The 12,186-nt window shown below is 32.5% G+C and overlaps 2 protein-coding genes and 1 long non-coding RNA gene across 3 annotated transcripts; 1 reads left to right on the top strand and 2 right to left on the bottom strand.

The window, feature by feature from the left end:
• Positions 1-2,021: 2,021 nt before the first annotated feature.
• LOC142236018 (uncharacterized) lies at positions 2,022-5,045 on the top strand. The gene is made up of 3 exons (XM_075307269.1): positions 2,022-3,540; positions 4,150-4,445; positions 4,998-5,045. The coding sequence occupies exons 1-3, from the start codon at positions 2,022-2,024 to the stop codon at positions 5,043-5,045; spliced, it is 1,863 nt and encodes a 620-aa protein (XP_075163384.1).
• Positions 5,046-5,177: 132 nt separating this feature from the next.
• On the bottom strand, positions 5,178-6,317 carry RpL18 (ribosomal protein L18). Its single transcript, XM_075303935.1, has 3 exons — positions 6,163-6,317; positions 5,929-6,015; positions 5,178-5,813 (listed from the first exon to the last, which is right to left on the bottom strand). Exons 1-3 carry the CDS (start codon positions 6,163-6,165, stop codon positions 5,337-5,339), a joined length of 567 nt encoding a protein of 188 aa, XP_075160050.1. The 5' UTR covers positions 6,166-6,317; the 3' UTR covers positions 5,178-5,336.
• A 546-nt stretch (positions 6,318-6,863) lies between these two features.
• Positions 6,864-7,348, bottom strand: LOC142233137 (uncharacterized). Its single transcript, XR_012721332.1, has 2 exons — positions 7,121-7,348; positions 6,864-7,052 (listed from the first exon to the last, which is right to left on the bottom strand). It is a non-coding gene; the product is annotated as an uncharacterized LOC142233137 (long non-coding RNA).
• Positions 7,349-12,186: the final 4,838 nt, after the last annotated feature.

Genomic DNA, 12,186 nt, shown 5'->3' with positions numbered 1-12,186 from the left:
TGGTTCAATTAGTGTTAACTAAATTTATCATTTCCCATTCGACTAAAATGCATTTTAAATCAAAAATGAAATTACGCGACGAAGAACGACTGTCTAGGGTTAAAGAGAAATTCACAATTATTTTTAAGTTCTAAAATCTTATGTATGTTCAAGAACCAAAAATAGGTTTTTGAATATAATAGTAATTATTTATTTATTACAATTCTAAAAACTATAATAAACATTAAAGCACTAGCTACAAAGGCTATCGGCTTATAATAGTAATATATTCAGCCATGTTCTTTTTTCGAGTTTATTCCGAATCCGACAAAATAATAAGATCAACGCTAATTATTTTCCGTACAAATTTCCTGTTCTTAAATTAGAGTGATTTTAACTCCCATTTTCGAGTCAGTTAAGAAAACTCTAACTTCTCTCAAATCTTTTTTTCCGTGCATTTAGAGAAAATGACACTGTTAAGATTCACAGGAAAAACATACCTATTAGTTATTAAAGATTTCTATATGTTATGCGATAACATATTCTGTTTTATAAATGCATAAGGCATGCATTTATAAAAATAAATGCAATTTTGTATTAGTATGTTATTATATATTATCATTCAAATTGGTTTCGATTACTTCTGTTTACTCTAAAATATTTAGAGAATTTTTTCTCTAATTTGGATTGAAGAACACATTTACAATCGGAATATTCTCTAAATGAGCTAAATCGAAATGAAGAACATGGGCTATCGTCTTTAACGTAACACAAGATAGCCTCTATTTTATGTTTCAGCCAAACGAAAACATCAAGTTTAGAAATATCAGTTTTCTTTTGTTGTTACAGTTGTTCCCTTCAGGTCAAACAAAGATAAAGATGTATATGCTTCTAAGGATAAAACTTTTAATAAGAAAGAATACGAGTCTTTTCGTATACGCAATGTTACGCAGCAACTGCTACACAACATTGATTTTGTTGCGCGTCTGTTGCAGATGCTTTTTTGTTTGCAATAGAATGAAAAATACCACAAATGAAAAAATATATAATTTAATTTGTGTATTAGATGATTCTTCAAAAACAAAAAAAAAAAGACTTCTGAAGTATAAAAAGTGAAATTTATTACTGCAACAAGTTTGTAAGAAGATACGAATAATCCCAAAAGTTTTAGAATACTTTAAAGTCGCCAAACAATATAATCCCAAAAGTTTTAGAATACTTTAAAGTCGCCAAACAATATCCGGATGATATTTGTTTTATGACTTTCGTATGAGTCGATCAACACTTCAAGTAAGCATTGTGCGTATAAATCCCTGACTTCAGTTCTTTTTTCTCTCCCTCCATGACCAAACGTTTTCTTATTACCAAATTGGTGCTTTTGAAATCCACCTCTACCCCAAAAAATTATTCAAAGGAGTTAAAATAATATATGAAATATAAATATTTGAAAATATGTTTGCGCAACATATGCTTGATTGTTAAAAAGTTTAGGTCTCAATCTCATGAAATTCTCAGCTTTTAATTTTTCATCTATTCATTTTATTACTTTCGGAACTTCGGTATATATGTTCGCCTTTCAAGTAGAAAATCTTTAATTTTCGGTTAATTTGTCTAAAATAAGCAATATTGTATATGAGAACATTTTCCTTTTAAATCTTGTCGAAATCTAGATGAAAAAGGAAGAACGCATCAATTGGATTAAGTTATGTTTTAAATCTAATTGCGAGTATTTCAGTGCGAAACCCGAACATAGTTCCTGTCTTATTCCAAGCAATAATAGAAAAATTTGTCGACGTGTGACATTAAATTACATTGATATTCCAAGAGAGCCTGTAGAATACTGTGCGCGTTATTTCTTTTTCGGGACGCACAAATCATATCCCATTTAATTTTTTTTTTTTTTTTTGTAGCATTAATTTCATTTAAGGCGAATATACATATGAATTTCATTGAAACTATTATTATAATGAATCTTATAATTCAAAGTGTCATTAGGTTTAAAAATTGGATCCCCCATCTGCTTGAGTATTGTTTGATAATAGATGACCCATAATTACAATCTCGGACCCATAGCCAGCGATAACTCCGTACTGAAGAACTTCTCCTCCTCCTTTTCAGGGAACCTTAATATTGGTCATGTAAATGCTCAAAGTTTGAGTCCTTCTAATTCTAATGCTAAAATTGAAGAATTTAAGAACACATTTTTTGATTCAGGGTTAGATATTATTGGCATTTCTGAAACGTGGTTCAAACCTGATATCTTTTCGAGTTCTTTGAACATGCAAAACTATAATTTGGTAAGAAATGATCGGCCTGACAATATTAGTGGAAATTTGCATCCCAGAAGAGGAGGAGGCGTATGTCTCTATGTTTCAAAAAAGCTTCGCTACAGGATAGTGTATCGGGGTAAACAATTTGGCTCTTGTGAATCCTTATTTATTGAGGTTTTTGGGAACAATGCTTCTGTTATTGTCGGAATAGTTTATTTGCCCACGGGTAGGATTGATATTTTTGAGGATATGCATAATTGCCTATTTGACCGGTTTACGAATACAATTGTCATGGGAGATTTTAATGTTAATTTATTTGATCCTACAAAATCATCGAACTTTCGAGCTATGACATCCAGATATGGCCTTGAATGTGTGCATAACAGTTTACCGACACATCTCCATATACACAACAATAGTACATCTTTACTTGACCTTTTTCTTGTTAGTCAACCATCTCTTATAGCACATAAAGCTCAATTGCAGTTTCCGTTTTTCTGTTCTTATCATAGTTTCATTTATTGTTCGTTTAAATTTTCACCCACTTCTCATGAAACTTACATTGAGTACAAGGACTATAATAGGATTCATTTCGATGTCTTATTAAATTATTTCAACCAGCTTCAGATTTCTTCCATTTTTAATACGAACGATGTGGATTTGCAGCTATCGGTTTTGAATTGTGTTATTGATGACTTGCATAGTCTTATTCCTTTATCTAGGAAAAAGGCTAATACTGATGACTGTGGTTGGATTAACGACCGGTCAATTAAAATTGCTAGGCGTGAGAGAGATGTCGCCTATGGTGAATACCTTCGAGATCGTTCGGAAGGAAATTGGAAGATATACTGCAGGCTGAGGAATAGGGCTAAGGCTACCATCCGAAAAGCTAGATCGAGACATGGACGTGCTATTTTTGGTGGGACTGATAATTCCCTTATTTGGAAGAGAGCCCGTGAGCTTGGATTTGTTGGTAGGGATATTCCCGATATGAATGCTGATGAAATTGAGTCTATTGCTACAACTTTTTTGGACAATCTTGTTCCTAGCAATGATAGTTCTAATATTGATTTTGACGAATTTGTTGAAAATATTGAATCATTCTCCTTTCGATCTGTCTCAATTGATGAACTAGTTTCTGCTGTTGATGCTATAAAGTCAAATGCATTAGGCCATGACGCCATTCCTATTAGTTTCATAAAAAAGATTTTTCCACTAATTTCTCCCATGCTTCTTCATATTATCAACACCATATTTACGGTTTCTGAATTTCCTTCGAAATGGAAAATAGGTAGAGTAGTGCCTATTTCTAAAAATGGAAATCGGATGAGCAACGATTTAAGACCGATCACTATTCTGCCCTCTATGTCGAAAATACTTGAGAATATAATGAAATGTCAGATCCTGGAGTATTATGATCGTTATTCTTTTTTCCATCCTTTCCAATTTGCTTTTAGGAAGAATTTTAATACGACTTCTGCACTACTTTCTTTAACTGAAGCAATTAGGGAAAATTTGGATAGGAATCATTTTTGTACACTAGTCTCTTTGGACCTTACTAAGGCTTTCGACCGTATTGATCATATTACCCTGGCGAAGAAATTGTACCACAAATTTAACTATTCTAGAACGGCCTGCAAATTAATTTATTCTTATCTTTCTGATAGAAGGCAGTATGTGTCATTTAACGGGGTTAATTCTAGTATCGGCGTTGTTACATCAGGCGTGCCTCAGGGGTCCGTTATGGGACCAATATTGTTTCTGTCCTATATTAATGATATCATATCTCAGATAGAGAATACATTTTGTCAGCCTTATGTATTCGCTGACGATATCTTTATTTTGTTAGGACCAAATGCTTCTGAAACTTTAATCAATGATCATATTAATAACTTTATAGGAATAATGAATGATGATGGTTTAATGATCAACCCAGCTAAATCTAAAGCTATGCATTTCCACACAAGAACTCGCAATGCTTTATGCCCTCGAATTGTTATCAATAATCAGATAGTTGATTACGTGGATTCTCTTAAATGTCTTGGGGTTATGCTTGACCCGAATCTAAATTTTGATGTTCATTTAAATTATTTATCAAATCGTATTTGCCTCACTTTAAGAAAGTTATACCAATTGAGGGCTTATACTCCGAGATATATTCGTAAAAAATTGGCCCATGCTTTACTTATGTCTCTTGTAAACTATGGCATTGAAATATTTTCTGGAACGTGGTCTTACAATTTAGATAGGCTAGAGAGAATTGTCCACAGAATTGTCCGCTATATATATGATGTTAAATGGTATGATCATGATCGTATTCATGCATGTACTTCTGATTTTCTTGGTTGCACTTTTCGAAATTACTTGAATTTGCGTACTGTTCTTCATTTTTTTAAGATTATGCAATCTAGAAAACCAGAAGTTCTTGTAAATAAATTTTCATTTATAAATTCAACGCGTAATGTTCAAATTGATGTCCCTATGCTACATTCCTCGATATATGAAAAGTCTTTTTTGATTCGAGTTCTTCGCTTTTGGAATCATTTGCCTAATTCACTAAGAAATTTTTCCTTTTCTTACCAATCATACAAGAGTAATATTTTGGATCATGTAAATGATACACATTCTTAATGAGTTACAATTTTCTTAATAAATGTGCTGGTTATTGGGTTTTTATATTATTTAATTTTGCAATACTTTGTGGTTGGGGGACCAAGTTTTAATTGTAATGTATTTATCATTGATAAGAAATTTACCATTAAATTAGTTATACTACAACTTAGTCGTAGTAGTTAATCTTACAATACATGTATTATAGGCCTTATTAGGCTTCCTATGTATTGATGTTTGAAATAAATTGAAATTGAAATTGAAATTTAAAACCACATATACATACGTTCATATTTTTTAAATAAAAAATTAATTCCATTTTGTTTGTTTTTCACTATTTTCCCGATGATGATTTACGGGCAAAACATTTTATTCCCGCTTTATTAATAGCATCTTGAAAACGTCACATTGGTCATATGGGTTAACTTAAAGCATAACTTAAACAAAGAGAATCCCTTATCTCAATGCTTCAATTGTTTACTTCTTGTAGCCACAGCTGGAACGACGACCACGAGCACGTTCAAATTTACGGCCCTTGGAGCGGACATATGGACGTGTGTGGGAGTGGGGTACACCTGGTGCCTTTCCAAAGTGTTTGCAGGCAGTACGAGCTGTACGTTTTCCTTGTAGCAACAAGCAGTTTTTGCCAGTGGGCGACTTGAGAGCCAATTGATCGAAAGTAATAACTTGACCACCAGCTTTTAAAATACGTTCACGGGCAGTTTGTGTTACATGCAATGCGCAAACTGTCATTTTAGGGACTGTCAACAGACGAACATCATCAGTAATGGTTCCCACGGTAACGACAGTCGATTCTGGTTGTTTGGCTGCCTTGAAAAAACGAGCGACACGCTGCAAAGACATGGGTGGCCTATTGGTTTTGCTCATAAACAAACGTTTTAACACGATACGGTTAAACTTCTTGTTTGTCCGGCGTTGGAGGAAACGGTACAACTGAAACCAAAACAAAGCATTAGTTTAAAATATACATAGGATATGGAAACCGACTTTTCTACTCTCTGTCGGATTTTCCTTTTTGCAACACACACGTAGTGTTACAATTACTCACCTTGACCAATAAACGTAAGTAAACATCTTGGGATTTGGGTTCAGTTCTGCGAACCTTACGATCGTATTTATGGCTAATATCAATACCCTAAAATTAGGTAAAATAAATTTTAATCAATAAATTTCCACTTGCAATCGAGCAGTTACATTTCACATTTCTTAATCATTTTCGTTCTGATCCATTTCAGATTGTTTACAATTTATTTTCACAAAATTTCTTCACTACAAGTCTTACCATTTTGGCGACCGGAAAAGAAAGAGATGTACCGTACAAACTGTCAAATTCACAGCGAAGTTGGCTGTAGTTTCTGTCACTGTCAATTTGACAGTAGAATAATGGGGTTTTACGTATACCACGTGGTTCGTGTCTTCGCTTTATCTGTAACAATAGGGCTGTTTTCTTTTAGCACTGGATGAAACATTTGTATGGACTATCCAGAACATCTTTGCACTGGTGTTCTATCCAGAACATCTCATCAGTGCAAGTCGCGCCGATGTTGCCAGATTGCATTTTGATAAAATGACGCTTCATCGATTCACAACAGCAATTTATTGTGACTAATTTATCGGAAAACATGAAATTCAAAGTGGTACAGTGCCATAAATAATCGCAGCAGTAAATATTTATTACTAATTGGAGCATTTCATACATTAACAGCCGCCCTGCCAACATTTTTTGAATTTGAGGGCGCTTTTGAGAATCCCCACTACGTCGAAAACTGTCGTATACGATATCCAAAACTCCTCGGAAAAGCGCCGTCACTATTGAGAAGTTGTACCACGCCAAGTTACTACAAAAAAGCATCGCATGAGTGCAATTATTAGGTGCCCTTCTGGATACATTTAGAATACGCCAATAAGAGCCCCTTCAAACAATCAGAGAAAGTGCATTTTAAGATAGTTGTAAAAGAATCATTGTGGTCAAGTAAAACACGATTGTTTAGATGTTTATTAATTTTATTAAACATTTATAAATTCTCATAAATGTAACATTTATAGGACTATCACATCACATTTAACATATTTTAATGCACTAATAATAAATTGAAGTTGAGTTTCAAGTTGCAAGTTACATGTTGTAGCGTCTATCAGCCAGTGCTTTTATTCCCAATGGAGGCAGACTGTCTGGAAAAATATTTGAAAAACTATCACTTTATTCCATTTGGAAAGTCAAAAATTGTTCACCAATATACCTTTCACAATTTTAAGCGAAATAACTATGTTTTCGGCACTTCATTATCGTTTTTATTTAAATAAATTATAAGAAGCTAGTTGTGCTTGGCGTTTCACAAAATATAAAATGGCTCTTGTAACAATAGTGATGGCAAAATACTTTCATGCGAATAGTGCTGGCAAAATACTATCACAGTTGGCGATTGTTGCAGTGTCACATACGAGTCTGTGGTAGAGATGAGGATGAAATGGAACTTTGAAATGCTGGCAGGGCGTATTCATAAAAAGTTAATTGACGTTTATGAACGATTGATAAATTATTTCGTGAAAAATAGCATTCATAAACGATTAATAGCTTACCAAACCTTTAACAAGTCTTTGGTAAATTGTAAAAATTTATTGTAGGATGTACCCTTCTTTAACTCTTCGATAAAATTGCAAAATACTTTTTTGGGCAATACCTATTAATGTATCGCTGTTTTATGCTATTTTGTATATCATTATATGCCAATGCGTATAAAATGGGCGATCTTTTCTTATAAAAACCTTATTTTTATACCATTTTTCAAAATACTAATCCAAATAGAGAACTGCAGAAATAGACGTACAAAATGCATTCCTACTAATATTATGTAAATTTAACGTCATCTTAAACTTCCTTTTGTTACTTTAATGAAAAATGCGTCGAAAATTAGCTCGAGAAATTAAATAGATGAATTCCATTAGATTAGTGATGTGTTTTTAATAACAATAGACTTTATATTCGAATACAATCCGGTTCGATTAATACTAATATTGATACTAACATATTGACTAATTATAAAATGATTGTATATTGTGAGTAATGCATTCTGTATAAATTAATTTAGCCTGGAAAATTATGTTTCGCCACAAAATCATTAAAATGTTGAGACTTTATTTTTATTAAGATCAACCGGTTATAATTCGATCTTCATCACTACGATGAAAATGACAAGTTGTAACGACATGTGTTGCCACCTGATCACTAAAAATGCATGATAACTATAATAGTGTTATTAATGATTAATGAATACCCATTTTTATATAAGGCTTATAGAATAAAAAGAGCGTGATAGCTATCACTGGTTTAGAGTGCGCGTTAATGATTTTTTATGAATAAGGCCGTAAAAATTCAAGATTTCACTTCTATTCTGTGATTGTTTTTAAACAGCTGATGACAGTGTTGCATATTTTTGGAGATGTCCTGGATAAACGAGTACTCTGTTTTCTTTTAGTCCTTCACGGCTTAAGGCCGGTATGCACCTCTAGCGAAAAATTTCATTCCCATAAGAAATGCATTGCTATTTATGCCAACGAAATTTTCGGTAGCGTTCAATTTCGTAAGCTGGTACGCACCTCTAATGAAAATAACAGGGTTGTCAAAAGCATATTTTGGCAGCAAACATTTGATTTATTTCAATCATTGTGTGCGTAAAAGTTTTAAAAGGTCTGTAAATAATAAACAATTTATTTGAGGAATATTTGGAACATATATTCACAATTTTTAATAGCGATTAGCTGGTTTAAAATTTGTGTACACAGCCCTGTTTTTTTGTTGTAGACTTAAATAAATTTTTGCTACCGAAAATTTCATTCCCATAAGAAATGTATTGCTATTTATGCTAACGAAATTTTCGGTAGCGCTCAATTTCGTAAGCTGGTACGCACCTCTAATGAAAATAACAGGGTTGTCAAATGCATATTTTGGCAGCAAACATTTAATTTATTACAATCATTGTGTGCGTAAAAGTTTTAAAAGGTCTGTAAATAATAAACAATTTATTTTAGGAATATTTGGAACATATATTAACAATTTTTAAAAGCGATTAGCTGGTTTAAAATTTGTGTACACAGCCCTGTTTTTTTGTTGTAGACTTAAATAAATTTTTGCTACCGAAAATTTCGCTAGAGGTGCATACCGGCCTTTAGGGTATCCAGTGCTAAAAGAAAACAGCTCTAATCTTGTCATAAGCGCCGTGCACATTAATGCGCTTTATGCGCTTTACAGATTATCAGTTATTCCGGACGACAGTGCTCGTGTCGAACATATCCCATATGATGTGCACAATATAAGTTAAGTCCGAAGGCATAATCGATACTGCTGCATGTTTATGGGATCGATAACACATTTACCGATTATTTAGTCATCGCCGACAAGTCGCATCGATCCGACACACTGCAAGATTCCTTACAAACACCGACATTCCGTCCGGAATAACTGATAGTCTGTAAAGCGCATTACAGACTATCAGTTATTCCGGACGGAATGTCGGTGTTTGTGAAGAATCTTATGTTGTGTGGGATCGATACGACTTGTCGGCGATGACTAAATAATCGGTAAATGTGTTATCGATCCCATAAACATGCAGCAGTATCGATTATGCCTTCGGACTTAACTTATAGTGTGCACAATATTTGGGGTATGTTCGACGCGAGCACTGTCGTCCGGAATAACTTATAGTCTGTAAAGCGCATAATATAATGTTGGTTTTTCGCGTTGGAATCCAAAAAAAATATTATAAACTTCAACATTGGTATATATATATATATATAAAAATAGATAAAATCTTTAAGACAATGGTGTAGTAAATAGAAATAATAATAAAAAATATTTATAAATAGTAAGTATACTAAATGTTAAATATATATTAAGATATAGTAGATATCTCCTACTAAGCGTTGAAAAATGGCTCCCCAGCCAAAGGACTTGCAAATGTGTATTTAGAGTTATGAGTTCTTCATATCAAATGCGTTAAAAATGATTATATTATATAATTCAGTACTTGTATTTAAATTTTTTATTTTTATTTTTTTATTTTATTTATTTACGACAAGACAATAAGCCAGAAAGGCCAATAATAGCGCATTGCCTCTATAACTAATTAATTATATAAAATCTAAAATAAATTTACCATTTAATTAAATAACAATATGAATGAATTTTTAGAAAAAGTGTAGAATGTATAAGTGCAAACGAAATAAGCGAAAATAAAGCAAATAATAAATATAAAACTAAGAAATAAAAAATAAAAATAAAAATATGGCTAAAGGTTCAAATAATATCCACCAATACTTATTCCAGAAAATAAGGATAACTACCATTGGCAATGGCAGACATCTTTATTAAATAATTTATTCTTCTATAAATCATTCATTTAGAAAACTCTGTAACAAGAATTGCTTAAATTGGTAAACAGTAAAGTTGAAGCACCTGAGTGTTATCGGGAGAGAATTCCAAATTCTAGCAACGGACACTATGTCCGATCTCTCGAATGTAGAACAGGAAATCTGAGGTATGTTAATCTGTGGGTTCCTAACAGAGTGGGAGAAAATAAATTTCGAAAGTAATCCGCGGGTAACGATCTCTGAATAGCCTTATAGAAAAAAGTCAATTTACGCAATGAAACATATTGTTCAAAATTACATCCAAGGAATTCCTTAACATAGTCACTGACATGATCAAACCTACGAAGTCCGTATACAAAACGCACTATTCTATTGACGATGAGCCTGATCCTGTGTCTATTATAGTGTTGAATGCATGATACCAATTCAAGGCAGTAGTTCACCTGAGTCATTAGGAACGCAAAACCCATCATACGTCTCACCGGAAGAGGCAAATTCAGTCCACAACTGTACAATTTTTTACCATGTTATGGGCTGATTTTGATGATTATATATTTTTTTATTTTTGTTTATGGCTGGGGAGCCACTTTAATACTGCAGGAATAATATTATAAATGTATATAGAATAATTTGAGTACTTGACTTTATAAATATAATAATAATTAATCAGGATTTGTTATAAGTAATATAAATTAATTGGCCTTATAGGCTGTGTATTACGGAAAATTTTTGAAATAAATAAATATGTTAGTTTTCATCTATATTTTAATAAAAGTAACAGAAGCGAAAATAAAGTAATCGTAAATCGTACATACCATTGCAATTGAATTTGACGGCACTTCCCCGTCACCACCACGTCAACAGTCGTATTTGATATGAAGAACTCGTCACTATTGAGAAGTTTTACCACGCCAAGTTACTATATTAAGCATCGCATGAGTGCAATTATTAGATGCCTTTTTAGAAAAATTTAGAACGAAGCCAATGAGAGCCTCTTCAAATTGTTAGGCAAAGGGTCTAACGAACAACAAATTATAAAATTTTTCGGTTATTTCCAATTGATGAATTATTGATAAAAACGAGCTCGAGGTCTGTGTTTTTAATTTATTTTTATAATATTTTTAGGTTATAAAATTTCCCCCAAAGCGTATTTAAGAACCAGTAGTTTTTGGTATATTTTTGCACTGTAATATACTTACAAGCTCCTACATGTCATCAGCAAACATTCTGTTTGCTGTCATTCGGGATTGATTTTTATAAATCCCGGGATTTGGGATTTCAAAATGTATAATCCCGGGATCCGGGGATTTCCCGGGATTTTTTGTGATCCCGCAATTTTCAGGATTATTTAAATATTTTAAGTAATAATAATCTATAGGGCCAAAAAAATTGATAAGTTTAATTCAATGTTATTAACAAAAGAACATAAGTATAAATTAAAAAAGCAATTTCAAATTGCAATCATACTTAACGAGCATTAGACCAACTCAACAATATGAAGAAAAGAACAAATAAATTAAAAAAGAATTTCATATCGCTATCTTACCAGCAAAACATTTTAAGGATTATGATTAGATTATGTATATTTTGTAGCGATAATCCTTTTTTTCCATCGTTTTAAGTAACTTCTTTAAAATATCAATGTACGCGATCTTGTCATATTGTCGACTGACATTTATCATTGCTTTTTATTTTATGTGGCACGAATTCCATTTTACATGAACTCGTTGTTCAAAGGAGAACCTTATCGTTTACTTAATTTTTGATGACATTGTGCTTTTTATGATATACCTCATGTATAATAAGTTCTTAGTCGAGGTGTACCATAAATGTTTATTAACTCAATTTGTCGGGTATGAAATCTAAGGGCCGTTTGCACTGAATGAAGACTCCAATTTATTAATAAATAATGATAAAAAGCCACAAATTTAACAAATCT

This window comes from Haematobia irritans, chromosome 4 (genome assembly GCF_050003625.1).
Source record: "Haematobia irritans isolate KBUSLIRL chromosome 4, ASM5000362v1, whole genome shotgun sequence".
Classification (NCBI taxonomy): Eukaryota; Metazoa; Arthropoda; class Insecta; order Diptera; family Muscidae; genus Haematobia; species Haematobia irritans.
The sequence above is the reverse complement of the archived record's forward strand: the minus strand, read 5'-3'. Positions and strand labels throughout refer to the sequence as shown.

What these genes read in the sequence shown, in the direction of transcription:
- RpL18 (XM_075303935.1), bottom strand. An exon ending in ACTTACGTTTATTGGTCAAG is followed by an intron (nt 5,814 to 5,928) that starts GTGAGTAATTGT and finishes TTTTGGTTTCAG; the next exon opens with TTGTACCGTTTCCTCCAACG.
- LOC142236018 (XM_075307269.1), top strand. Translation starts at nt 2,022, where the DNA reads ATGACCCATAATTACAATCTCGGACCCATAGCCAGCGATAACTCCGTA. An exon ending in TCCTTCGAAATGGAAAATAG is followed by an intron (nt 3,541 to 4,149) that starts GTAGAGTAGTGC and finishes ATAACTTTATAG; the next exon opens with GAATAATGAATGATGATGGT. An exon ending in ATGCTTTACTTATGTCTCTT is followed by an intron (nt 4,446 to 4,997) that starts GTAAACTATGGC and finishes ATCATTGATAAG; the next exon opens with AAATTTACCATTAAATTAGT.